Source organism: Mus musculus, chromosome 7 (genome assembly GCF_000001635.26).
Source record: "Mus musculus strain C57BL/6J chromosome 7, GRCm38.p6 C57BL/6J".
Taxonomy (NCBI): domain Eukaryota; kingdom Metazoa; phylum Chordata; class Mammalia; order Rodentia; family Muridae; genus Mus; species Mus musculus.
Window position 1 is genome coordinate 142,262,805 of NC_000073.6, and position 27,226 is coordinate 142,290,030.

At 46.4% G+C, this 27,226-nt stretch overlaps 2 protein-coding genes and 2 long non-coding RNA genes across 4 annotated transcripts; 2 read left to right on the forward strand and 2 right to left on the reverse strand.

Annotated features, from left to right (window-relative positions):
* Nucleotides 1–10,959: 10,959 nt before the first annotated feature.
* On the reverse strand, nt 10,960–11,559 carry Gm4559 (predicted gene 4559). The gene has a single exon (NM_001199309.1). The coding sequence runs from the start codon at nt 11,557–11,559 to the stop codon at nt 10,960–10,962; it is 600 nt and encodes a 199-aa protein (NP_001186238.1).
* Nucleotides 11,560–17,397: 5,838 nt separating this feature from the next.
* On the reverse strand, nt 17,398–18,135 carry Gm10013 (predicted gene 10013). Its single transcript, XM_011242029.2, has 2 exons — nt 17,508–18,135; nt 17,398–17,470 (listed from the first exon to the last, which is right to left on the reverse strand). The coding sequence occupies exons 1-2, from the start codon at nt 18,133–18,135 to the stop codon at nt 17,421–17,423; spliced, it is 678 nt and encodes a 225-aa protein (XP_011240331.1). The 3' UTR covers nt 17,398–17,420.
* Nucleotides 18,136–20,409: 2,274 nt separating this feature from the next.
* Gm45889 lies at nt 20,410–26,950 on the forward strand. Its single transcript, XR_870059.2, has 2 exons — nt 20,410–20,662; nt 25,264–26,950. It is a non-coding gene; the product is annotated as a predicted gene 45889 (long non-coding RNA).
* On the forward strand, nt 20,659–26,950 carry B130016D09Rik. Its single transcript, XR_003946899.1, has one exon. It is a non-coding gene; the product is annotated as an RIKEN cDNA B130016D09 cDNA (long non-coding RNA).
* Nucleotides 26,951–27,226: the final 276 nt, after the last annotated feature.

The following is a 27,226-nucleotide window of genomic DNA, read 5'->3' on the forward strand; positions in this document are numbered from 1 at the left end:
GTCTGGTCATTTTGACCACTAAAACTATATAGTTTGGAAAGTCACTTCAGCAGTCGGGCATGGTGGCACACACCTTTAATCCCAGCACTTGGGAGGCAGAGGCAGGCAGGTTTCTGAGTTCAAGGCCAGCCTGGTCTACAAAGGGAGTTTCAGGACAGCCAAGGCTACACAGAGAAACCCTGTCCAAAAAACAAAACAAAACAAGTCCCTTCAGAGAGGGAAGGGGCTAGGTGGTCTTGAATTTATTTTGGATTCTACACAGACCTCGCCCAAGATGTTCCAGTGAAGTACATAAATATATTGCCTAAAAACAGTATTTGTGATATTTTGGTGGAGACTATGGCTTCTTTTTGCCCCCATTGAAAGAGTCTGCCTGAGACCAATTTGAAGAGATTAAGATTAATTGCATTGATCAAAAACAAACAAACAAACAAACAAACTCCCTAGTTTAGATTTTATCCTTTGGTTCAATCTTATGAGGAGCGTTTTGATCAAGCATAGCAAGTTTAGAGAGGAAAGAACAAAATTTATATTTCAAGTAATAAAGGGCATCAGAAAGTACAATGAAGCTAAATCCTGTGTTGGAGGAGGTGAACAAATTAAGGGAATGATGCCCGTGGGGAAAGATCCCACCCAGCTAATATTGTTTATTTGGCTATTGTTTTCATTTGGACTTTTAATCTGAAATGAGCTACCATACAGAAATGGAAGACAGATTCATTTAATCCAGGTCTTGAGGAACAGTGGCCATTAAAAGCTTAGGCCCAGGCATGGTACTACATGCCTTTAATTCCAGGAGATAGAGGCAAGCAGATCTCTAAATTCAAGGCCAGTCTAGGACAGAGCAAGTTCTAGGTAAAGAAAAGTCCAGGCATGGTAGGATACACCTTTAATCCCAGCATTCAGGAGACACAGCCATGAAGATCTCTGAGCTCAAGGTTAATCTACAAAGTGCCAGGACAGTCAAGCTTAGGCAGTGAAGGAATTGGAAAACAGAAAGCTGGTGATCGATCATGTAATAGAACAAGGAGGCCATGATCCAGCTCCGACAAGCAGCAGAACTCGGCAGGTTTGGCCACATAGCTCTGGCCTTAGAGTTAAGAATAGAAAGGACTACTGGGACTATTGATGCTGGTTAGCTAGAGTTAAGAAATTGGCAGTGATTAAGAAGAGACCAGCATGATTCACTGAAGTGAAATCTTCTGGGAAGTGTTTTCTGAAAGCAGAAAGAAACTGTTTCAGAGACAGCCAAGGTTGTACCCCCTGCTTCAGCTGGTCTTGGCAGTGTGTAAGAATCACCAAGGTAGTACTGGCTTTGAAGGCATGAGGTGGTCAACGATAACAGCTGAAGCTTGTCACAGTGGGAGGCCACGGGAGGCTATTGGTGAAGGTGCAGCCTCAGTTGCAGTTAATGGCCCAGTTCTGAAAGAGTTGTGCAAAGAAGTTGAGACGTGGCACCGTAAAGGGAGCCTATGGGAGGCTATAGCCTAGTTGCAGTGGAAGACTCCAGTGAATTAGAGATGCCAGTATCATGGGATGATCACCAAGAACAGAGCAGCAGCAGTGAAGTGGAATCAACCAGAGTCTAGAGTGCTAGAGAGGACAGAACTTGAAAAATGACACAAGCCCTTTGGAGGATTCCAGAAGATCATGTCTTGATCCTAGACATTAGAGCAAAAGGCCATAAAGTTGAAGTTGCCTTGGATACCCCAAGATGTCAGAGCCATGGGATACCTACCAAGAAAAGCTGCTAACAGTGAGTAGAACCAGTCCAAGAGAGTAAAGTTTGTTGCTGCTGAATGCCAGATCTGCCATTGACAGTCAACAAGAATGAAAAGAGTTGGAAATGTGAAGAGTGCTTTGACATTGGACTTGGAGATGTGGAGTTTGCTCAGCTGGTTTTCTGTCTTGCTTTGGTCCCATATTTCCTCACCATGACATTTTGGAATGGTAATGTATATCCTGCATGATGTTGGAGGTAAGTTGTGGATTGCTGTCTATATGCAGGTGAGGTGAGGTGAAATCTCAATTAGTCAGATAAGGCTAGAGCCTGTGATTGAACAGTGAAGAAAAGAAGGTGGAGCTGAAAGTTTTAGAGAGGAACAGAGAGACAGAGAGATGGATGGAGAAGGGATAGACAGAAGATGGAGGAAGAAGTTGAACCAGACCACATGGTCCTAGGAGCCATAAGTAATTGGGGATTTCTTAGATAGATGATTAAATAACGTAGGGCACATCTGTTCATTCTAGCAGCTTGTATCTATATCATTTGAGTTTTAAGTTCTTTGTGTGGGCATTTTGTGGGTTGAAGATTTACTGTTATAAATCTAGCTAGGAAATTACAAGCCTCTGGAGTTTTCGTTTTAAGGGACTAGGGGTTTAGAGCCAGCGGTAGACAGTCTCTGCAGTCTAGCCGCAGGAAATTGGGCAGACCACCGCTTTGGGAACCACAGGGGCAGGCGAGACCATCATTGCCAGCTTGTAGCCAGCATTAGCATGGATTTTTTTTTAATAACTACACGCTACAGTTAGTGATCTGAGTTTTCATTTTGATTTCTTAAGAGATCACCATTTAGAGATTGCATGAATATCAGAAGAAACTGAACTTTTGACTTTAAACATTGTAGAGTCTGTTGTAAACTATGGGATTTTTGAAGTTGGACTAAATGTATTTTGCATTATGCTATGACTAGGTACAGCCCCTATAGACTAATGTGTTTGAACAAGCCTATGGGGGCAAGGGAGTAAAATGTGGTGGTTTATATATGCTTGAACATAAGGCGAGGGAAGGTTAGGAGCCTTGTTGGGGGAAGTATGTAACTGTGGGTGTGGAGTTTGGAGCTCCATCCAGTGTGGCTACACTTAGGTCAAGAAGCAGAACTCTCAACTGCTTCTACAATATCATGTCTGCCTGGATACTGCCATGGCTCCTGTCATGATATTAATGGGCTGAACCTTAGAAACTGTAAGCCAGCCCCAATTAAATGTTGTCCCTTAGAAGAGCTGCCTTGGTCATGGTGTCTCTTCACAGCAATGACACCAAAACTGAGACAGGTAGGAAATGGGCAGGACCACATCTTCACCAGGACTGCTTAGCTATGTATACCTCTCAATCTCTTTAAATATAAACATCATGCCAGAACCCCAAAGAGGACTGGGTCTCTTTGTTCCTCTTTCCTTTGGCCACCATGACATAGTCTCTTTTCTCTGGTTTTTGTTATTACTTGCCTGTGTAACTGTGCTGTGAAGGAAGGGTGGGTGAGCAAAGCTTGTCAGAACTGCCAAGTTCCAAGCTCAGGACTCTAAGGATTTCACTAAGGATTTTGGTGGACAGTCAGGAGACTCTCAGAGTAAGGTGACCAGGGTAGGAGGGAGGTTGAGGACCCCACCCTGGGGCAGAATTACTTAACCTGACAGAATTTCTCATCTTCTCCCTTCAGCTAGCATCAGTTATTTTGACCTCTACAGGGTAAAACAGAGAAGTTGATGTGAGTTTTTTGAGAGCATCAGCCTTTCCTGGCCCTTGGTGAGCTTAGCTGGGAAGCTCATATGAGGAAGAAGGACCCTTCCTTCATAAGAGAGCCCTGGGGGCTCAGAGCAGCAAAGGTGACATGGAGTAATTTACAACTTTACAAAGCTGGTCCTCAGCTGAGAATGGGTGGCACTCTGGATGAATGCAGACCACATCTTATGATCCTCCTGCATGGGGTATCACTCCCTCCCCTTCCTTTTAACTGAATAATCAAAAGAATACTCCCTAACCCAGCAGCTGGTCTCATCTTTCTGCTGCTCTGGCTTGTCTGTTTGTCAACAAAAACCTGTGCATGTGTTCATCTCTTTATTTCATATCCTATTATTTTCAAGCTTTTCAGGTGCAGGACCTTGCAGGGCAAGCTTGGTTGTTAGTAAATGTCTACTATAAACTCCTAGTTGGGTTGCACATTAGTGAAAGTATTGGGTGGTAGAATGAGTATCTGGAGTCCTGATTTTTTTTTTTCTTTTCTACATCTGTATTTGAACATAGATGGATGGGCTAAGGATAGATATGTTTGAATGAACTATCAGATTTCATTTCCTATAGCAAGGGTACAGGATAAATTGAAGGTCGCCAAAGCAATGAATGTAAATTTATTAAGCCAAAGTGAAAAGAACTCCCAAGGGAGGGACCCAGTAAGCTTTTCTGAGCCTCATAATGCAGACTGGATCAATGTACTTTGAGATGGGCCATTTTTGAGAGCATCACAGGTTGAACAAATCAGCAATGTACACTGGCCATGGAGGCTTCCTCTGACCAGTTCAGGAGTTACCTGATCACTCAGTGGTGGGTTCATTAGCCTAGGTCATGATCCACTGTATTTTTTTGGCCTTACTCTCTAGGAGGAGTTACCCTGTGCCTCATTCTCTCTCTCTCTCTCTCTCTCTCTCTCTCTCTCTCTCTCTCTCTCTCTCTCTCTCTCCCTCTCTCTCTCTGCTTTCCACCCTTCCTTTCTTTTTTTAAAACATGTATTTATTTATTATATGTATATGAGTACATTGTCACTGTCTTCAGACACATCAGAAGAGAGCACTGGATCCCATTACAGACGGTTGTGAGCCACCATGTGGTTGCTGGGAATTGAACTCAGGACCTCAGGAAGAGCAGCCAGTGCTCTTAACCACTGAGCCATCTCTCCAGCCCTTGGGTAAAGTTTCTAAGGGATACTTTATTTATCTCTGTGTATATTCATGTACATTTATAGGCATGCACTTTTGTATGCACACAAGAGCACATGGGTGCCAAGGATCCTGTATGGAGATCTGAGGACAGCCTCATGTGTTCTGTCTTGCCTTCCCTGTCTCCCTCTTTTGAGAGAGGATGTCTTGAAGACTGTTGCGGCCGCCAGCAGCTCGCAACGTGAACGGTTCGACTGAGAAGGCCGCTCGAGCTGTAAGAGAGGAATCTAGACGGGGCGGAAGAAAGAATGTAGCCAAGACAGTTACTTTGATCAAGGCTCAAATTTTATTGTTGCGACACTAGTTATGAAGGAAGGGGGAGGGGACCCGATTCCCGCCGAATAATCTCGGGTCCAGTAGAAAGGTGCACGTGTGTGGCTCCTCAGGTTCCAGCAGTGGGCGTGGCAGAACGAATGAGCAGGAAGCTCCACCCCGAGCAAGCAGGTTTCAGGCTGGGGGAGGGGAGACTACAGAAGACTACTGCATATGTTGGTGGGTATGTAAACAGCTTCCAGGATCCTCCTGTCTCAGCACTGGGATTTCAGATTGCACTACTGTGCCTGGATTTCCTGAGCTCTGCATATCTAGATCCAGGTCCTCATGCTGTGTAACAACTACTGTACCCCTTCATCAAACCATCTCCCTAGTCCATCCAAAAGGTCATTGTTTTTGTATTAGTGTGCAATGTATGTATGTGAGGAGTGTGCTGGTTAGTTTTATGTATACATAGCACAAAGTAGAGCCATCAAGAGGAGGGAGCCCCAACTGAGAAAATGATTCCATAAGATCCTGCTTTAGGCAAGCTTGTAAGGCAATTTCTTAATTAGTGACAAGTGCAGGGGGTACAACCAGTTCTGAGTGGAGACACTGCAGGGCTGGTGGTCTTGGGTTCTATAAGAAATCAGACTGAGAAAACCATGCCATGAGTAGTAAGCCAGTAAGCAGGATTCCCCCATGACCTCTGCAATCAGTTCCACCCTTCAGGTTCCTGCCTTATCTGAGTTCCTGCCCTGATTTCCTTCAATGATGAGTAGTGATGTGGAAGTATAAGCTATATAAACCCTTTCTTCTTCATGTTGCTTTTGGCCATGGTGTTTCTTCACAGCAATAGTAATCCTAACTAAGACAGGAATGCAGGCATTCCCCAGCCTCTGTCTACGGCACTCAGAACAACTTTGTGGAGACGGCCTCTTCTTCCCACTTTTATATGAAGTCAAACTCAGGTGGTCTGCCATCCAGGGCACTTTTAGACACTGAGCCATCTGGTTGCCCCTGAAGAATCTTTGTAACTATCATTGCCAGAAAAAGAAAATGAGCAAATTTCCTGCCACTTGTTACAATCACAGCACGCAGGCACAGTAGGACCACAGCACACACATGGTCACACATCTCTCCAGCACTTGGCTATAAACTTCTTGCACATAAGGATTGTATCCTGCTCATCTTTAGACTCCAAGAGCCTGGGGTGTAGTAAGTGCTCAGTAAAATGTTAAGCTTCTCTATGTTGCCATACCCTTGACAAGCAACTGATATGTACTACGGGGCAGCTACCATATGCCTGAGGACTTTTCTCCACACAGAGAAACCGCAAAGCTCCTAGTGCCCACATAGTCACAGGAACAAATATACGGTGAACAGGCAATGCATTGGGTCTTGCAGGCTTGATTCCATGATAGGAGGTATGGAGATATAAAGTCCAGGATGTTACCCCTGGGCAGCAGGACAGTGGAAGTCACTATGTATTTTCTGCTCTCCTGGAACACATATGGTGGTACTGAATTTCTGTTGTGGATAACCCTGTTATTGATTGTATTTTCATGCTAATTCCATTTTCCCAGGAGGGGTTGTGGACAAGGAGTGAATCACATACACAGGTGATTTCTGGTGAACTTTCTTCCCACCTTAACTTGTAAAATAAATGTTTGAGCCAGTGATCGAGCGGTGGAAGGGAAGGTGGAGCTGAAAAGTTTGGAGGAGAAGGAAGAGAAGAGAGAGAAGAAGGAAGGAAGATGGAGGAAGAGGAAGAAGATCCGGGTTCTGCAAGGCTTTAAATAGCCACAGGTAGCTATGACTATCATAAAAGGATAGGGTAATTGGAATAACTTGTCTAATCTAGGTGGTCACCTTGTATCATTATCAATTGGCTCTGAAATTATTGTGTGGGCATCTTGTGAATTGAGACTTTATTGATATATACATCTTACTGATTAATTATAAGCTTCTAGAGTTTTGATTTACTGGGTTAAGGGGATTTGTGACTACTAGCCACAGGGAGTAGATGGCTAATAAGCTATGAAGAGCACTGAGGCACACAAAGTGGAGCTGCGAAGACCACTGCATAGGACTAGCCTAGAGGCAGAGGGACCGCAGGCAGAGAGTGGCTAGGTATAACGCGAGATTGTGCCATTTTTAAAAATATTTCCCACAACATATTTCCCTTCAAATGGAATGGAAATGGAGCCAAATGACCTCCTTTGGTCAACATGGTCATCCTGTGCTGCAGAGGCCTTAAGAGACTTGTGGCTCACCACACTTGCCATGTGCCTCAGTCTCCAAAAGTGTGTTTAGGTTTTGTTTTGGACTCTGAAATTTCTACCCCCAGTAAATTTCTATTTAGTGTACCTTGGACTCAACAGAAAACCAATAGCTCAACAGATACCCAAAGTGCAAGACATTTGCACCTTCCCTAGCAATGAAGCCCCCCCCCCCCAAAAAAAAAAAAAACCTAAGCCAGAACTCTGAAAGACAAAGCCTTTCACCAAATGGCAGTGGGCAACATGGTTGGGAATGAATCCTCACAAGTCAACAGAGTCCATACTTGGAGAAGCATAATATTCTGGTTGTGTTAACTCAGGAGAAACATACTGAGCCACTGGGGTGAGGCAGAAGCAGTGGTATCAGGGAGAGCTCTGCTGTGGTCTGTGAAATGTGCAAATATCAAGCTTCTGCAGGCTCTGTGTTCCCCAGACAACATCCAAATACTAGTCCTTGCAGACTTAACATGTGTTAAAACAAACTGGGACAAAATGCAACCTGCCCCACAAAGTCCCCAAAGTAACCCAGCAGTGAACTTCTGGCTCCTTCCCTTGTGTGCTTCTTAACTTATTTCACAATAAAATTCCTTTCTCATCATGTCTAACATAAATTGTGTGTGTCTGTGTTGTGTGCATGTGTGTGTGAACTGTGCATATGACTATGTGTGCACATGTGTGGGTGGGTGTGAATGTGGAAATAGGGACAGTTTTCGAACTATATTTATTTATAGGCCAATATTGTCTCTTTTTTTATCCATTTCTTTAAAGTGCCTTGCGAAATACAGTAATTTACTAGTTCACTATAACGTTTGGGATAAAAACCTAAGTGGTTGTTCTATAGTGCTTAAACTACTAGGTGGTTGTTCTATAGAGATTTATCTGCAAGAAAATTAAATAAAATGCCAGCTCGTTATTTCAACTCTGGGTGGAACAATTTGGCTCTGCAGATCCCAAATGGAGACAGAGACTGAGAAAGCAAATCTCATCACAGGACTAAGACCAGATAACCAGTCCTATACAGCAAGCAACTTAGAGAACCTGAAGCATCTAAAACAGTTACCTGATTGTACACTTTGAAAAAACCATGATAATTGAATCGTAAAAATGAAGGACACATTACACAATTGTTTTGAAGGCTACAGAGATTTTGCTGAGAGTTTTCTTCCAAAACAAATGGTACCTACCCTGCATCCTGACCAGCACTGTTATTACAAGTATGGCCTGCCAGTCCTTGCTGTTTGTTTTGTTCTGTGTTTTAAACAGGCTGTTCATTTGCTATCTCAGGCATCTTGGAATTTGCTACATAGGCCTGACTGACCTCCAACTGAAAGAGATCAGCCTACCTCAGCCTCAAGTGCTAGGGTTCGAGGCTTGTGCCACCAGGCTTGTCAACCCCTAGCATTTCACCTAAGTTCTGTAGTGAAAAGTCAGGTCCTCTTGCTTCCCAGACAAACATGTTCCCAACTAAGGAATCTCCTTAGTTTCCCTCCCTTCCTTGCACTGCCCTGCCCTCCCCTCTCCTGCCCTTCCTGTCCCTTCTACTTCCCTCTCTTTTCCCTCCCCTCCCTTAGACTTTTCTCCCCTGCCCACTCCTCCACTTCCCTTTCTTTCCCTTTATTCTCTACACTAACAAACCAAACTGTATAGAAAATCAAGCTCTTCTGCTAACACCATATGAGTTTGGATGCTCCTCGCTTGTGCTTCCTGCTGGCCAAGACTGTCTTTGGCATTTTGGCATCACATCAAGATAGATGCATCCTCTCAAACTAGATAAGGGGAGGGGGTGGTGAAACACCTTAAGGAAGAAGAGAACCTTCAGCTGGAGCCACACTGTGGCTTCTGGAGAAAGAGCATGGAGCTACATCCCCCTGCTCTGAACTTGGGCAGGAATTTAGACAATCTAGGATTTTAAACAAAATTGCATTATGCATAACTGGGCAGCTGGAATACTCCCTATGTCTACTACTGCATAATAACCCAACAGGCCTAGAATGTGCCTTATAGACAGAAATGCTCACTATGTGGAGAGGAACTGAGCTCTGGGATCAAGTCTTCTGACAGTGTTTCAGTTCATGCTGAATGTTAGTGCAATGCATTGAGCAGACTGGATGGAGCCCAGCAGACATTAGAGCTGAGCCAGGATCCAGAACTGCAGAATCAGTTCCTAGGTCAGACTTGTAAAGGCCATGACCACAGTGCTCTGGCTCTGCTTCAGCAAGAAAGAAACCTTTGGGAGGCAGTGTTCATCCAGGCATGCTGGAGTACACCTGTAATCCCAGCACTGGAGAGGCTGAGACAGGGGAGAAAGCTGCTGTATCCAGGCCAGGCTGAGCTACAGGGAGGGTTCATGCTTTTTCCTTTTAAAGAAAAAGACGGCCAAGATGGCTGAGTGGATAAATGTACTTGAACTGAACTGGAGTTTGAGCCCCCAAATCCAAGATGAAAGGAGAAACCATCTCATGAATCATGTATGTATGTATGTATGTATGTATGTATGTATGTAATGTATAAATGTATGTGTGTATAAACATCAATATCACTAAATAAGATTAAGTTTAATTAATTAAAGAAAAATAATCTTACTATCATCTTGAGGTGCCTAATTATAGGACAGTACCTTTGCTCTCCCCAACCCTATATCTGAGTTCCAGGCTCCCTTTCCTAAGTGAATCGTGTGTTCCCATTCCTCAGAGTGACAATGGTTTCACCGCCATCCCTACAAGGTCCTCAGGAGCAGGACCAGGTCTTTACATATTGTGCTTTCTTTTGCTTAGGACACAGGATCCTCATGAAGGAATGTCATCATGTCTGATGGCCTAGGGGCCTGTGAGGGTTTTAGAGGACATGCTGGGTGCCTAGGCCCTCTCTACTCTTGACAAGCCAGTTTTGTGTCCCTAGCAGGCAGCTCCATCTACCTGCCACCTGCTGGAAGCTACATGAAATTGACCATGAAAAGGAATTGGTGAGGTGGACATGTGTAAGGTCTGAGAACTGCAGGTCACTCACAACCAAGAGAAGAAAATCAGAGCCTTGAAAAGGAAGTCATCAGAGGGGTGGGTCTGAAAAACCTTGGAGCTGTCAAAGCTTCAGGGCCTCTATTTGCAGGGCAGTCCAGTGTCCCCCTGATGAACCAAGTAAGGCACAAATAGAGAGGCATTCCAAGAGAGGGAGAAGACAGGGAGAAGGAGATGTGAGGCAGGAGATATTAGCAGCCCCAGCACCACCATCAGGCTGGTGGAGTCCCATACAGAGTTGCAGGAAAAAGAGGAAACCATGAGTGAGAGCAAGGGACAGGGAGGGGTGAATGAATGAGGCATGCTTGCATTGGTCCATAGGATGTGTTTATTAGTTTGTGACTTTCAACTTCAGATAAAGCAGGGATTGCTATTCCTTGGCTGACAAGTCCAAGTAAGTCTGAATATTCACCTTATTGCAGGAGGTGGGTGGGCTATGGTAAGGGCACTAGAGGTAGCATGACTGCAGAGGGGAATTTGTTAGCTCACAGTAGATGAGCAGATGGCCTCTTTGTGCCACTAAAAGCCAAATCTGAGTTGAAGCTGTGGGAAGCAGGAGTGCTAAGGGAACAAGCAGGATAATCAGGAACCTGGAGATAAACTGGAGGCCACAGCTGAGGAAGCAGTTGAGAGGGGCGGGGTCAAGTCAAGAATCTTATATTTAGCCTTGGAAACACATGGGGACATTGCAGCTAGCTTCAGCAGCTGTCCTGACAGCAGGAAGACCCGCAGGCTGATGAACAGCAGGGCCTGCAGCAGCTGGACTGACAGCAGCAGGGCTTGCAGCAGCTGGACTGACAGCAGCAGGGCTTGCAGCAGCTGGACTGACAACAGCAGGGCTTGCAACAGCTGGACTGGCAGCAGCAGGGCTTGCAGCAGCTAGATTGACAGCAGGAAGACCCACAGCCTGAAGAGCAGCAGGGTTTGCAGCAGCTGGACTGGCAGCAGCAGGGCTTGCAGCAGCTGGACTGACAGCAGGAAGACCCACAGCCTGAAGAGCAGCAGGGTTTGCAGCAGCTGGACTGGCAGCAGCAGGGCTTGCAGCCTCCACAGCTGGAGCAGGAACAGACAGGCACACAGCAGCACACAGGCTTGCAACAGCTGGAGCCACAGCCCCCACAGCTGGAGCCACAGCTGCCACATCCACCACAGCTGGAGCCACAGCCTCCACAGCTGGAGCAGGAACAGACAGGAACACAACAGCACACAGGCTTACAGCAGCACACAGGTTTGCAACAGCTGGAGCCACAGCCCCCACAGCTGGAGCCACAGCCTCCTGAACAGCCACAGCAGGTCATGGTTCTGGTGTTTGGTTGAGGATGGAGTAGATCAGAGGAGCAGGTGGAGAGGAAGGTGTGCTGGTGTGGAGCCTTCTGACCCTGGGGTCTTTATATCCCTGCCCAAGTCAGGTGTGAGGCTGCCCATGCTCACTTCCTGGATCCTGGATGTGTCATAGCTTAGGATTCTCTTGTGCATGGTGTTGTCTGGTCCTATATATTACTTGTTTCCCTATTCCTTTCTCAAGCAGACTACCTCATCTTCCTTCCCACAGATGTTCCCATTAACTTGTAAACATTAACAAGTGTCCATCAGAAGATGCCCAGCCCCCTTCCTTTGAGCTGTAAAGAGACATGGGCAAACCTTGCTCCCATCCCATCCCATCACTAGCACTTCCTGCTGTTTGTGTGCCTGCCTCCTGGGTTTCAGGCTCCATTTGCCCACCTCAGCACTCACTCTCATCAGTCTGTAACATTGGTGGCTTCCTCCTCTGACCTGAAACCTGTGACTCACAGGTCACTTGGTTATCTTCTTCTCCTGGGCTATGCCAGACCTTGGTATTCACAAGCGGGATTTGAGGGAATTGCCCCATCCTTTCTTCCCAACATGACTTTCCTTCCTTAGAAAATATCATCCAGTGTAAGTGTAATGTTTTACAACAAACTTTAGCCTAGTGTGGACATGTATGTCTTTCATCCCAGCAGCTGGGAGCCAGAGGCAGACAGATCTCTGTGAGTTCTAAGCTAGCTGGGTCTTTATAGAGAGTTACAGGTCAGCCAGAGTTACAAGGTCACAGCACAGATCTAAATCTAGAGGGAGGTTCTGAATTCCCAGGTTCTTCTACTGTATTCCAGTGAGTTGTATGGATCCATGGGCAGGTAAAGGAAGGGAGGGGATTCATTCCTGGGGAAGATTCCACCTTATGAGAGCCATGAGAATGATGGGGTGGTAATGGGCAGGACCATACTTTGACCAGGACTGCTTAGCTATGGACATCTCCTCTCCATTTAAATCTGAATATCAAGGCAGGACCCCAGAGTGGCCCTCTCTGTTCCCCTTTCAATGTGGCCACCTCTACTAAGTGTCTCTTCTCTGTGTTTTGTTATTACTAGTCTGTGTAACTGTGCTGTGGAGAAATCGTGGTTGGGCCTTGATTGTTGGAGCACCAGGGCCCAACCTCCAGATCCTAAGTATTTCACTGAGGATTTGGGGAGACAGTCAGGATATGCTCACAGCTAGGTGACCAGGGTTGGTGGGAGGTATAGGGACCCACCCTAGGGCAGAATTACTTTACCTGTCAGAATTTCTCATCTTCCCCCTCAGCAGGCATCAGTTATTTTGACCTCTACAGGATAAAACCAAGAAGTTGATGGGAGTTTTTTGAGAGCATCAGCTTTTCCTGGCCTTAGGTGAGCTTAGCTGAGAAGCTTGTCTGAGGAAGAAGGACCCTTCCTTCATAAGAGAGCCCTGGGGGCTCAGAGCAGCAAAGGTGACATGGAGTAATTTACAACTTTGCAAATCTGGCCCTCACCCTAGAATAGGTGGCACCCTGAATGAATGCAGAGCACATCTTACAATCCTCCTGCAGGGGACATCACTCCCTCCCCTTCCTTTTTAGCTGAGTAATCAGGAGGGCACACTCTTACCCAGCAGCTGGTCTCATCTTTCTGCTGCTCTGGTTTGTATTTTGTGAACAAATTTGTGCATGGGTTCATCTCTTCATTTCCTATCCTGTTTATTGTTGAGCTTACCAGGTACTCGATCTTGTAGAGCAAGCTTGGTTTTTAGTGTCAACTATAAACTCCTAGTTTGGTTTCATGTTAGTGAGAGACTTCAGTGTAGGATGACTAGCAGGGCTCCTGTTTGTTTTGTTTTGTTTTGTTTTTGGTTTATCTGTATGAGGACATAAATGGTCATGCTAAAGATATGTTTGAATGAATGTTAAATTTAATTTCTTATAGCAAGGATGTAGGAGAACTGATGGTTGCCAAAGCAATGAATGTAAATTTATTAAGAAAAAGTGAGAAAGAACTCACATGACTGGTAGGGGCCCAGTAAGCTTTTCTGAGGCTCATGATGAAGACTGGATCAATGTACTTTGAGATGGGGCATTTTTGTAAGCATCACAGGCTGAAGCAATAAGCAATGCACACTTGCCATATAGGCTTCCTCTGACCAGTTCAGGAGTTACCTGATCACTCAGTGGAGGGTCCATTAGCCAAGTCATGACCCACCAGAGCTCACAGATGTCTTACTGTCTAGGAGAAGTTACAATGTGTCTCAGTCTCCAAAGGTGTGTTTGGTTTGGTTTTGCCCTCTGGAATTTCTACTCCCAGTAAATTTCTCTCTAGTTAGTGTACCTTGGGCTCAACAGATAATCAAAGACCAAGGCATTTGCACTTTCCCTAGCAAGTGACCCCCCATCCCCAACCCCACCCCAAAATTAGCCAGAACTCTGAAAGACAAAGCCTTTCACCAAGTGGGAGTGGCCAAAATGGTTGGGAATGAATCCTCTTAGGTCAACAGAGTCCATACCCACAGAAGCTCAAGGTTTCAGCTGTCATCACTCAGGAGAAACACACTGAGCCTATGCAGAAGCAGAGGTATTGGGGAGAGCTCTGCTGGGGTTTGTGAGCTGTGCAAATGTCAAGCTTCTGCAGGCTCTGTGCTCCCCAGGAAACATCCAATTATCAGACACTGCAGACTTAGCCTGTGCTAAGGAAAACCCAGGCTAAATGTGACCCTCAGAATCACCAAGTAACCCAGCAGAGAACCTCTGGCTCCTTCAGTTGTGTTTGTGTTTCTTAACTTACTTCACAATAAACTTCCTTTCTCATCATGTCTGGTGTGTATGTGTGTGTGTGTGTTTGTGTGTGTGTGTGTGTGTGTGTGTGTGTGTGTGTGTGTGTGTGTGTATGTACACATGTGGGTATGTGGGGATATGGAAATTGGGGACAGTTTTTGAAATATAATAATTTCAGGACAGTATTGTCTCTTTTGATCCATTTCATTGGAAGTGATTTGCTAAAAACAAGAATTTAATAGTTCATTATAACATTCATTTTGGAGTAGAAATGTATGGGTCTTGTATTGGGCTTTATCTGCAAGAAGAGTAAATAAAATGCCAGCTCCTTATTTCAATTTTTTTGCGGAATACTTTGGTTCTGCTGCTTTCAGAGATGGAGGCTCAGAAAGCAAATCTCATCCCAGGACTTAGACCAGATACCAGTTCTATACAGCAAGCATCTTAGAGAAACTAAAACATAGAGAACAGTTAACTGAGGGTACACTTTGAAAAGAGACCATGCTGACTAAATTATAAGGTAAAGGTTGTATTTCACAAGTTTTTGAACTCTCAACAGAGATTTGTAGAGATTTTTTTTCCAAAAGAACTGCTTCCTACCCAGCATCCCACGCAGCACTGGGATTAGAAGCATGCCCCACCAGTCCTGGCTGTTTTGTTTTTTAGTTTGTTTGTTTGTTTGTTTGTTGTGTTTTAAAATAGCCGGTTCATTCTGTATCATGGAGCACTTTAGAACTTGATGCATAGACTTGGCAGGCCTGGCACCCCTGGCATTTCACTTAGGTTCTGTCTCTCTTGCTTACCAGGCAAACATGTTTCCAGTGAGGAGTCTCCTTAGTTTTCCTTCCCTCCCTGTCAACCCTGCTCCCTTCCCCTCTCTCCCCCTTCCTTTACTTCCATTCCCTCCCCTCTCCTCCCCTCCTCTCCCCTCCTCTGCCTCCATGCCCCTCCCATGCCATGATCCCCTTACAACCAACTGCTAGAAAATGACTCTCTTCTTCCAGCTAACACCAGATGACCTTGGATCCTCCTAGCTTGTGCTTCCTGCTGGCCAAGGCTGTCTTTGGTATTTTGGCATCTGCATCTTGATATAGCTGCTCTTCCTCAAACAAGTTAGGAGAGAGAGAGAGAGAGAGAGAGAGAGAGAGAGAGAGAGAGAGAGAGAGAGAGAGAGAGAGAGAGAGAGAGAAACAGGAGTCAAATAGCACAGGCAGCAGGAGAACCTTCACTGGAGGAACCTCTCACGCCGCCACCGTGTGGCTGCTGGAGGAATAGCAAGGAGTGGCTTCTCTGCTCTCAGTCCCTGCCAGGAATCTAGACATATTTACACACAATTGCATTAAGTGTCTCTAGGCAGCTGGGCTTTCCCTATGTCTACTACTGCATAATAACCCAACAGGCCTAGAATGTGCCTTATAGACAGAAATGCTCACTATGTGGAGAGGAACTGAGCTCTGGGATCAAGTCTTCTGACAGTGTTTCAGTTCATGCTGAATGTTAGTGCAATGCATTGAGCAGACTGGATGGAGCCCAGCAGACATTAGAGCTGAGCCAGGATCCAGAACTGCAGAATCAGTCCCTAGGTCAGACTTGTAAAGGCCATGACCAAAGTGCCCTGGCTCTCCTTCAGCAAGAAAGAAACCTTTGGGAGGCAGTGTTCATCCAGGCATGCTGGAGTACACCTGTAATCCCAGCACTGGAGAGGCTGAGACAGGGGAGAAAGCTGCTGTATCCAGGCCAGGCTGAGCTACAGGGAGGGTTCATGGTTTTTTCTTTTAAAGAAAAAAGTCTGCCAAGATGGCTCAGTGGGTAAATGTGCTTGAACTAAACTGGAGTTGAGTCCCCAAATCCAAGATGAACGGAGAAACCATCTCATGAATCATGTATGTATGTATGTATGTATGTATGTAATATATATGTATAAATGTATGTGTGTATAAACATCAATATCACTAAATAAGATTAAGTTTAATTAATTAAAGAAAAATATTCTTACTATCATCTTGAGGTGCCTAATTATAGGACAGTACCTTTGCTCTCCCCAACCCTATATCTGAGTTCCAGGCTCCCTTTCCTAAGTGAATCCTGTGTTCCCATTCCTCAGAGTGACAATGGTTTCACCACCATCCCTACACGGTCCTGAGGAGCAGGACCAGGTCTTTACATATTGTGCTTTCTTTTGCTTAGGACACAGGATTGTCATGAAGGAATGTCGTCATGTCTGATGGCCCAGGGGCCTGTGAGGGTTTTAGAGGACATGCTGGGTGCCTAGGCCCTCTCTACTCTTAACAAGCCAGTTTTGTGTCCCTAGCAGGCAGCTCCATCTACCTGCCACCTGCTGGAAGCTACATGAAATTGACCATGAAAAGGGAATGGTGAAGTGGACTTGTGTAAGCTCTGAGAAATGCAGGCACTCACAACCAAGAGAAGAAAATCAGAGCCTTGAAAAGGAAGTCATCAGAGGGGTGGGTCTGACAAAGCTTGGAGCTGTCACAGCTTCAGGGCCTCTATTGTCCTGGCAGTCCAGTGTCCCTCTGATGAACCAAGTAAGGCACAAATAGATAGGCATCCCAAGAGAGGGAGAAGACAGGGAGAAGCAGATGTGAGGCAGGAGATATTAGCAGCCCAGCACCACCATCAGGCTGGTGGAGTCCCATACAGAGTTGCAGGAAAAAGAGGAAACCATGAGTGAGAGCAAGGGACAGGGAGGGGTGAATGAATGAGGCATGCTTGCATTGGTTCATGGGATGTGTTTATTAGTTTGTGATTTTGAACTTAAGATAAAGCAGGGATTGCTATTCCTTGGCTGAACAGTCCAAGTAAGTCTGAATGCTCACCTTATTGCACGAGTGGGGGGGCTGTGGTAAGGGCACTAGAGGTAGCATGACTGCAGAGGGGGATTTGTTAGCTCACAGTAGATGAGCAGATGGCCTCTTTGTGGCACTAAAAGCCAAATCTGAGTTGAAATTGTAGGAAGCAGGAGTGCTAAGGGAACATGCAAGATATCAGGAACCTGGTGATCAACTGGAGGCCACAGCTGAGGAAGCAGTTCAGAGGGGTGGGGTCAAGTTGAGAATCTTAGATTTTGCCTTGGCAACAAATGTGGACATTGCAGCCAGCTTCAGCAGCTGTCCTGACAGCAGGAAGACCCGCAGCCCGATGAACAGCAGGGCTTGCAGCAGCTGGACTGACAGCAGCAGGGCTTACAGCAGCTGGACTGACAGCAGCAGGGCTTACAGCAGCTGGACTGACAGCAGCAGGGCTTGCAGCAGCTAGACTGACAGCAGCAGGGCTTACAGCAGCTGGACTGACAGCAGCAGGGCTTACAGCAGCTAGACTGACAGCAGGAAGACCCACAGCCTGAGGAGCAACAGGGCTTGCAGCAGCTGGACTGACAGCAGCAGGGTTTGCAGCAGCTGGACTGACAGCAGGAAGACCCACAGCCTGAAGAGCAGCAGGGTTTGCAGCAGCTGGACTGGCAGCAGCAGGGCTTGCAGCCTCCACAGCTGGAGCAGGAACAGACAGGCACACAGCAGCACACAGGCTTGCAACAGCTGGAGCCACAGCCTCCACAGCTGGAGCCACAGCTGCCACATCCACCACAGCTGGAGCCACAGCCTCCACAGCTGGAGCAGGAACAGACAGGAACACAACAGCACACAGGCTTACAGCAGCACACAGGTTTGCAGCAGCTGGAGCCACAGCCTCCACAGCCTGAGCCACAGCCCCCACAGCTGGAGCCACAGCCCCCACAGCTGGAGCCACAGCCTCCTGAACAGCCACAGCAGGTCATGGCTCTGGTGTTTGGTTGAGGATGGAGTAGATCAGAGGAGCAGGTGGAGAGGAAGGTGTGCTGGTGTGGAGCCTTCTGACCCTGGGGTCTTTATATCCTGCCCAAGTCAGGTGTGAGGATGCCCATGCTCACTTCCTGGATCCTGGATGTGTCATAGCTTAGGATTCTCTTGTGCATGGTGTTGTCTGGTCCTATATATTACTTGTTTCCCTTTTCCTTTCTCAAGCAGACTACCTCATCTTCCTTCCCACAGATGTTCCCATTAACTTGTAAACATTAACAAGTGTCCATCAGAAGATGCCCAGCCCCCTTCCTTTGAGCTGTAAAGAGACATGGGCAAACCTTGTTCCCATCCCATCCCATCACTAGCACTTCCTGCTGTTTGTGTGCCTGCCTCCTGGGTTTCAGGCTCCACTTGCCCACCTCAGCACTCACTCTCATCAGGCTGTAACATTGGTGGCTTCCTCCTCTGACCTGAAACCTGTGACTCACAGGTCACTTGGTCATCTTCTTCTCCTGGGCTATGCCAGACCTTGGTATTCACAAGCGGGATTTGAGGGAATTGCCCCATCCTTTCTTCCCAACATGACTTTCCTTTCTTAGAAAATATCATCCTGTGTAAGTGTAGTGTTTTTCAACAAACTAGAGTGTGGACATGTATGTCTTTCATCCCAGCATCTGGGAGCCAGAGGCAGACAGATCTCTGTGAGTTCTAAGCTAGCTGGGTCTTTATAGAGAGTTACAGGTCAGCCAGAGTTACAAGGTCACAGCACAGATCTAAATCTAGAGGGAGGTTCTGAATTCCCAGGTTCTTCTACTGTATTCCAGTGAGTTGTATGGACCCATGGGCAGGTAAAGGATGGGAGGGGATTCATTCCTGGGGAAGATTCCACCTTATGAGAGCCATGAGAATGATGGGTTGGTAATGGGCATGACCATACTTTGACCAGGACTGCTTAGCTATGGACACCTCCTCTCCATTTAAATCTGAATATCAAGTAGGGATGCCAGAGAGTGGCCCTCTCTGTTCCCCTTTCAATGTGGCCACCTCTACTAAGTGTCTCTTCTCTGTGTTTTGTTATTACTAGTCTGTGTAACTGTGCTGTGGAGGAAGGGTGGTTGAACCTTGATTTTTAGAGCTCCAGGGCCCAACCTCCAGATCCTAAGTATTTCACTGAGGATTTGAGTAGACAGTCAAGATATGCTCACAGCTAGGTGACCTGGGTTGGAGCGAAGTATAGGGATCCACCCTGGGGCAGTATTACTTTGCCTGACAAAGTTTCTCATCTTCCCAGTCAACCAGTATTAGCTATTTTGACTCTACAGGGTACAGCAGAGAAATAAATTGAGTTTTTTGAGAGCATCAGCCTTTCTTGGCCATTGGTGAGCTTAGCTGGGAAGTTCATATGAGGAAGAAGGACCCTTCCTTCATAAGAGAGTCCTTGGGGCTCAGAGCAGCAAAGGTGACATGGAGTAATTTACAACTTTGCAAATCTGGTCCTCAGCACCCTGTGGCACCCTGAATGAATGCAGAGCACATCTTAACAATCCTCCTGCAGGGGACATCACTCCCTCCCCTTCCTTTTTAGCTGAGTAATCAGGAGGGCACAGTCTTACCCAGCAGCTGGTCTCATCTTTCTGCTGCTCTGCTTTGTCTTTTGGTGAACACATTCGTATGTGGGTTCATCTCTTTATTTCCTATCCTGCTTATTTTTGACCTTATTATGTACTCAATCTTGCAGGGCAAGCTTGATTTTTAGTGTGTACTATAAACACCTAATTTGGTTGCATGTTAGTGAGAGACTTGGGTGTAGGATGACTAGCAGGGGTCCTGTTTTATTTTGTTTTGTTTATTTGTATGAGGACATAGATGGGCACCCTAAATGTTGGAGACCATACCATAAGAAAGTAGGCCTTTCAAAGTTTTCCACCCTAACAAGCCAAATGGCCTTGTGCTAAGGAGCTGGTCTTCACCCCCTCCTCCCTGTTTCCTTCCTGGCACCTGAGGCTGTAAAAAGCTGAATTATAGTCCCCTCTTCCTTATCTCTTCCTGACTCCCAAGACTTCAAAGGACATGAGTTACAAGCTGAGCCCAGCCTGACACCCAAGGCTGTTAAGGAGGATTCTACATTCCAGAGATAAGAGTGCCTGGCCGCCTGCAGTTTGAATTAGGCCTTCATGTCCCCAGATGCCCACTTCTTTGTTCTTAGTTGATCCCCCTCAACCCCTCCCTATTCCCCTTAAAACCTGGCATTTCAGCCTAATAAACTGAGACCTTGATAGGAACCCTTCTTTGTCTCTGCGTCTCCTTCCTTTCCTCGCATTTCTCTTCAGGTTTGTGGTCCCCCTTGCACCCAGGAAGAACTGGGTCCTGCTGGGTGGGACAAGTGGCGCCTAACTGAGGTTCGGAGCGTTTTGCCTTAGGTGGAGATTACGGAGTTTGACTCCCCCAGAGAAGTTCGTAGGGACCCCAAGAAAAAAGAAGTGAAGGACTGCTTCAGCAGCTCACCGGAGAGAGAAATCCTTGGTAAGTGATTCATCTCCACTGAGAAATGGGAACTAAGCTTTCTAAAGAGGCAGCCTTTATAAAAGGCTTAAAGGTGGCTCTCAGGGAAAGAGGAGTTAGAGTTAAAAAGAAAGATTTGATAAACTTTTTTATTTTCATAGACCAGGCAGGTCCATGGTTTATTATAGATGGCGCAGAGATACATTGTAAGAAATGGATAAGAGTAGGAAGAGAATTAAGTGAAATTTTGGCAAAGCAGGACCCCGATGCTATTCCTGCAAATATATTTACTTATTGGAGTCTAATCCGTGATTTAATACAAAGTGCAGTTGATGATCCAGAGAAACAGCAGCCTTTGTCAGTGGCAGAATATTGCCTCTGTCCCCTGTCTCTGGAAGCTTCAGAGAGCTCCCTCCCTACTAAAAAGCCTCCAATAGCTGCAGACAGGCCCGAAGTCCTGCAGACTGCTCTCTACCCCCATATCCCGGTAAGCGCATTGCCTGCTGACCCGCCACTGATCAATCTAGAATTTAAAAAATCTTTGGCTGAAAGCCCTTTAATTTCTGGGGACACAGACACTTTAGAGGAAGAGATAGTCCGTCCCCGTAAGCCCGAGCGATTGCCGGGCGCTTCAGCTCCTCCCTGCAATGCCTCGTCCTACCTGCCACCAATCTGCGCTCCCGAGCCGTGGCCCCAGGCGCTGCCGGTCCCTACTCTCATTGATGCTAAAGACAAGCTCGCGTCTCAGGTAGCAGGATTACAAGAAGTTTTAGAGCTCCAGCAACAGTACGCCCGCCTTTCCACAGAGCTCGCTTCACTCCAAAATTCTTTAAAAGAGACTATCCTTGCCCCTCCCCCAGCCTCAGCCTCGGGCGGCGTAAAAAAGAAAGCTCCGCGAGCGGTAAAAACTAAAACATTGGCTTCCCCCGTAATTACTCGCTCCACGAGAGCTGCTAGCTACGACCCGCCCACTTCTACGGCGGAGACACAGCCCCCAGCCACCCGTGCCGAATCTGCTTCTGCAGAAATTGGGCCTTTAGAAAGGCCCCAGGCCGACCTCTCCTCGGACACTAACAGCGAGGGCGGAGAAGATTATGAGTGTGAAAACGAAGTAGAACGTGAGCCAGAGGAACAAATTTCTGCTCCTGTCCAACAAACAGAATTCCGCAGACTACGTTTTAAGCTCTTAAAAGAGCTTAACTCTGCGGTTAGAACTTATGGCCCATCTGCCCCCTACACGCTTTCGCTCCTAGAAGCTCTTCCGGGAGGCGAACATATGCTCCCTAGTGAGTGGATCAAAGTAATCCAAACTGTGTTAACACGCGGGCAATTTCTCTCATGGAAAGCCGATTTCCTCGATCGGTGCCAGACAATTGCAGTGGCTAATCAGAAAAATCCTCGGGCGCCATCTGCTGGCTGGACCTTTGAAAAGCTTTCTGGTCAAGGTAAATACGCGACAGAAGCCAGGCAAAAACACTTCTCTGTGGGTCTTTTGGCTCAGACTGCTAATGCAGCCCTGGGAGCTTGGCGCGGTATTCCTATGAAAGGTTCAGTTATTACGCCTCTAACCAAAGTCATTCAAGGAGCCCAGGAAGACTATAGTGATTTTGTGAGTCGTTTGCTTGAGACTGCAGAGAGGACCCTGGGTCATGCAGACAATAAACTTGTTAAACAATTGGCTTATGAAAATGCTAATTCGGCATGCAAAGCTGTCTTGCGCGGTAAGATTAGAAACAAGGATCTTAATGAGATGATTCATCTTTGCCGTGATGTAGATATGTTCACTCACAAAATGTCCCAGACAGTCAGTCTTGCAATGGGTGCAGCTCTTCAGCCTGTTATGGCATTAGGCGCGGCTCTTCAGCAAGCCAGCCGGCAGAAAAGCTGTTTTAAATGTGGTCAGCCTGGACACTTCGCACGACAGTGTCCCACTGCGCTTTCCCTTAACGGTGCTCCAGCACCACCTACTGACTATTCTTCTCGGCCTACACGGCCCAATTTTCTTTGTCCACGCTGCAAAAAAGGCAAACATTGGGCAAGCACCTGCCGATCCCCAACAGATGCTTCTGGGAATCTCCTGCCTCCCTTTTAGGGAAACAGGTATGGGGGACATCCCAGATTCCCCAAAACCACCCCATTTCTTCCAGCCACAGGGAACAGCCGGCAGACAAAACAGCCACTGGTCTCTCCCGAGCCACTACAGGTAGCGCAGGATTGGACTTGTTTTTGGACTCAGTTTTAACACCCCCCCCCCACGCCCCCCGTGAGAGGATGGCGTTCACATCCTTCTCAGGGGGTCTATGGGCCTCCTCCACCCAATACTTATTTTCTAATATTAGGGCGTGCTTCCGCTACTTTAAAAGGACTTACTGTCCATCCCTCATTAGTAGATAATGACTACACTGGAGAAATTAAAATTTTAGTTAGTGCCTCTCAAAGTCCAATATCTATATTCAAAGGGCAACGTCTAGCACAAGCCCTGCCTCTACCTTTAGACACTTCCTATCCTTTAGACACTTCCTATCCAGCAATGGGCACACGTCGTGGCTCCTCGCAGCCAGGGTCATCAGACCTTTACTGGTTCCAAGCAATTACCAAAGACCGCCCTACACTCTGCCTTAAGATAAACAGCAAGAGCTTTGAGGGCCTCTTAGACTCAGGTGCTGATTCCACTGTAATCTCACAAAGTGCCTGGCCCGCTGCCTGGCTGTTAAAGGCCTCTTTAACTCATTTACAGGAAATTGGACAATCAAAAAATACTCTCCAGAGTTCACAGTTATTGACTTGGGAAGATGGTGAGGAAAACTCTGGCTCTATTCAGCCTTATGTTGTCCCTGGTCTGCCTGTTAATTTATGGGGGAGAGACATTCTCTCTCAAATGAGACTCATTATGTGCAGTCCCAATGAAGTCATTACTCAACAAATGCTCACCCAGGGTTATCTCCCTGGACAGGGACTGGGTAAAAACAGCCAAGGGAGGCCTACACCAATAGAGGCCGCCCCCAAGATGGATCGTGCAGGCTTAGGTTACAACTCCCATTTTTCATAAGGACCATTGCTCTCCCTGCACGCCAGACAGATAAGATTACATGGAAAGATGATACCCCTGTCTGGCTTGACCAGTGGTCCCTCCCTGCAGAAAAATTGTCAGCAGCCATAGAGTTAGTGCAGGAACAGTTGGCAGCTGGACACATTGGATCTTCCACTTCGCCTTGGAACACCCCTATCTTTGTTATAAGAAAACGAAATGGTAAATGGAGGTTGTTACAAGATCTTAGAGCAGTTAATAAGACCATGGTCCCTATGGGGGCCCTACAACCTGGGATCCCCTCTCCAGTGGCTATTCCCAGGGAATATGCAAAATTAGTGATTGATTTAAAAGATTGTTTCTTTTCCATTCCTCTTCATCCTGAAGATTGTAAACACTTTGCATTTACCCTCCCAGTGGCTAATTGTATAGGGCCTTCTCCTTGCTTCCAATGGAGGGTCCTTCCTCAAGGCATGGCCAACAGTCCTACCCTTTGTCAGAAATATGTGGCTGCCTCTTTCCCCCTTTTAGAAACCGTTCCTTATATTCACCCTTCTACCAACGCATCTCCAATGTTTGCTAAACTTCAGAACCTTATTCTTGCTAGAAATCTTCCCTTTTTTTATTGGCCATATTCGTGCTCATTCTGACCTGCCTGGACCTTTGTCTGAAGGCAATGATATAGTTGATCAGGCCACCCAGGTAATAGCTTCTGCTTTGTCTATTACCCCTCTTGCTGCTGCTCAACAGGCCCATGATTTACATCATCTCAATGTCCATACCCTGAGGCTTAAATTTTCCATCACCTGTGAACAAGCTCGACAAATTGTCCAGCAGTGTAAGGGCTGCCTGACCCTTTTACCTGAGCCACATGTGGGAGTTAACCCCCGAGGACTAATTCCTGGTGAACTGTGGCAAATGGATGTTACCCACTACACCCCCTTTGGAAAGTTAAAATATATTCATGTCTCTGTTGATACCTTTAGTGGTTTTACCTGTGCATCTTTACAAACGGGAGAGGCCACCAAACATGTTATCAGCTATGTTCTCTCCTGCTTGGTGGCTGTGCCACAGTCTAAGATCCTCAAGACAGACAATGGCCCAGGATATGCTAGTGCCAGCTTTAAACAGTTTTGTGCTCAAATGGGCATTAAACATATTACTGGCATTCCCTATAATCCCCAAGGCCAAGGTATTTTAGAAAGAACTCATCAAACCCTTAAAAACATGCTTTTCAAATTACAGTCTGGGGAGGGCGGGAAATTCTATATCCTCAGTCTGGTAACTCCAAGACACTTTTAAATCATGCATTATTTGTCTTAAATTTTCTTACATACGACAATGCAGGCAAGTCTGCTGCAGATCGCCTCTGGCATCCTTCTACTGCAAATAACTATGCACAAGCTATTGGAGAGACCCTTTGTCCAATAAATGGCAGGGTCCAGACCCAGTCCTTATATGGGGCAAAGGACATGCTTGCATCTATGATTCAAGAGCACAAAATGCTAGATGGCTCCCTGAGCGCCTAATAAAACCATATAACTGTCCAGGGAAGAAAAACCCTGAGGAACTTTCTAAATGTGCTTCTTTGCAGAAAACTGAAAGCGCCTCGAAAGAAGCCACTCCTGATCATCGAGATTTGGCTGTGTCTTTGCCTGATGAGAAGCAAATCGCCAGTGGTAGGCCAAGCTAAGAAAAGTCCTTATCGACTCTATAATTAACCTGGCTAATCATTAACGAGGCCGGTGACATAGTTAATGCCACCTAATTGAAGGTTCTATCCCATGGCCCATCCTGAGGGTCGATCTTTGTAAATTAGTCCCAGGAGGTCACAGTGACTGGGGAACCCACTCAGTATTCATGACCCAAGAACAAGCTGTTGACAATCCAAGACAAGTTACCTCTACGGCCCCTGGATGTGCTAGCTTAAGTCGTAGGAGAGCACTCGCCAGTGTTTTAAGAAGCTAGGGCCTGTATATTTGTCCTGGCCCCAGTCACAGGAGCCCCACTCTTAATTACAAATGTGGTTTCGCCCCTGATTATTTCTGTGCTTCCTGGGGCTGTGAGACCACAGGAGACACCTACTGGAAACCCACCTCTAACTGGGACCTAATAAAGGTCCAGAGCAGGCCCGATCATGCTGCCTGTGATAGTTCCAACCAAACTTCCTGAGGATGGTGCAACACCTTAGAGATCTCCTTTACTGACTCAGGGAAAAAAAATTTAATTGGGAAAATACACGAGGGGCTGAGTGGGGTTTACGCATCTATAGAGAAGAAAGAGATTTCGGAGTGACTTTCAAAATCCAGTTACTTAAGAACACCCCATCCTTAGGGTGGGCCGCTATAGGACCCAACCTTAGTCTGCATCCCTCATCACCAAAAAGACCAAGTCCCCCACAGGCTGTTACCCTGGGTCCACTTGGGACTACTACATTCCAGCCTACTTTACCTGCTGGATCTCTCTCCTCCTCAGAATTGATTTTATCCTTGGTAAATGCATCAATTGCTACCATGCATGCAGCTAATGCTACTCAATATGAAGAATGTTGGGTGTGCTTTTCTCCTCAACCTCCCTTTTACGAAGGGGTGGCAACATTTGGATCAATTATTGCAATCAATGATTCCAGCAGACTTGGATGGCACCCTGAGAACCATGACGGGCTCACTCTGAGTCAGGTGTCCAGCCTAGGCTTATGCCTTTTGGGGCCTTCCATGCTTCCCCCTCAGGCCTTATTAGAGGTTTGCAATCAGACTTTTATGGTAAATGCCACCTCTCGATACCTTGGGGCACCTAATGGTACTTATTTAGCATGCTCTACTGGACTTACAACCTATGTGGTTACCCAGACCTTTTTAGATGACAGAGATTATTGTGTCTGGTTCAGCTTCTCCCAAAACTGACAGTGCACCATGCAGAGGACCTCCTCCAATTCTGGGAGAGAGGCACAGACCTACCCCGTGATAAGAGAGAGCCTATTTCTGCAGTGACCTTGGCAGTAATCCTGGGCTTAGGAGCCGCAGGTGCAGGAAGTGGCATTGCCTCTTTGGTCACCTCCCAATAGCAATACACTCAGCTTCACCTTGCTGTGGACAGAGATATACAAGAGCTACAAAGGGGCTTCAAAAATGTAAAAGACTCCCTGGTCTCTCTGTCTGAGGTAGTATTACAGAACAGGCAAGGCCTTGATTTAGTGTTCCTAAAAGAGGGAGGGCTATGTGCAGCCCTCAAAGAAGAATGTTGTTTTTATTGATAGCATAGACAAAGTTAGAACTAGTTTAGAAGAGAGAAAAGGTAACAGAGAGAAACAGGAATATTGGTATCAAAATTGGTTTTCTACTTCTCCTCGGCTCACTACCCTACTTCCTAGTCTTTTGGGACCTTTCATGGGTATTTTACTGCTTTTGTCTTTTGGCCCTTGGGCCTTTAATAGATTAACCAGTTTTGTTAAGTTACAGATTGAAGCCGCTTTAAGCAAGCCGGTTGCAGTTCACTACCATCAACTGGATATCCGAGACTCAGACGATGCAGAAAGAGCAGCTGCTGGTTTCCAGGTT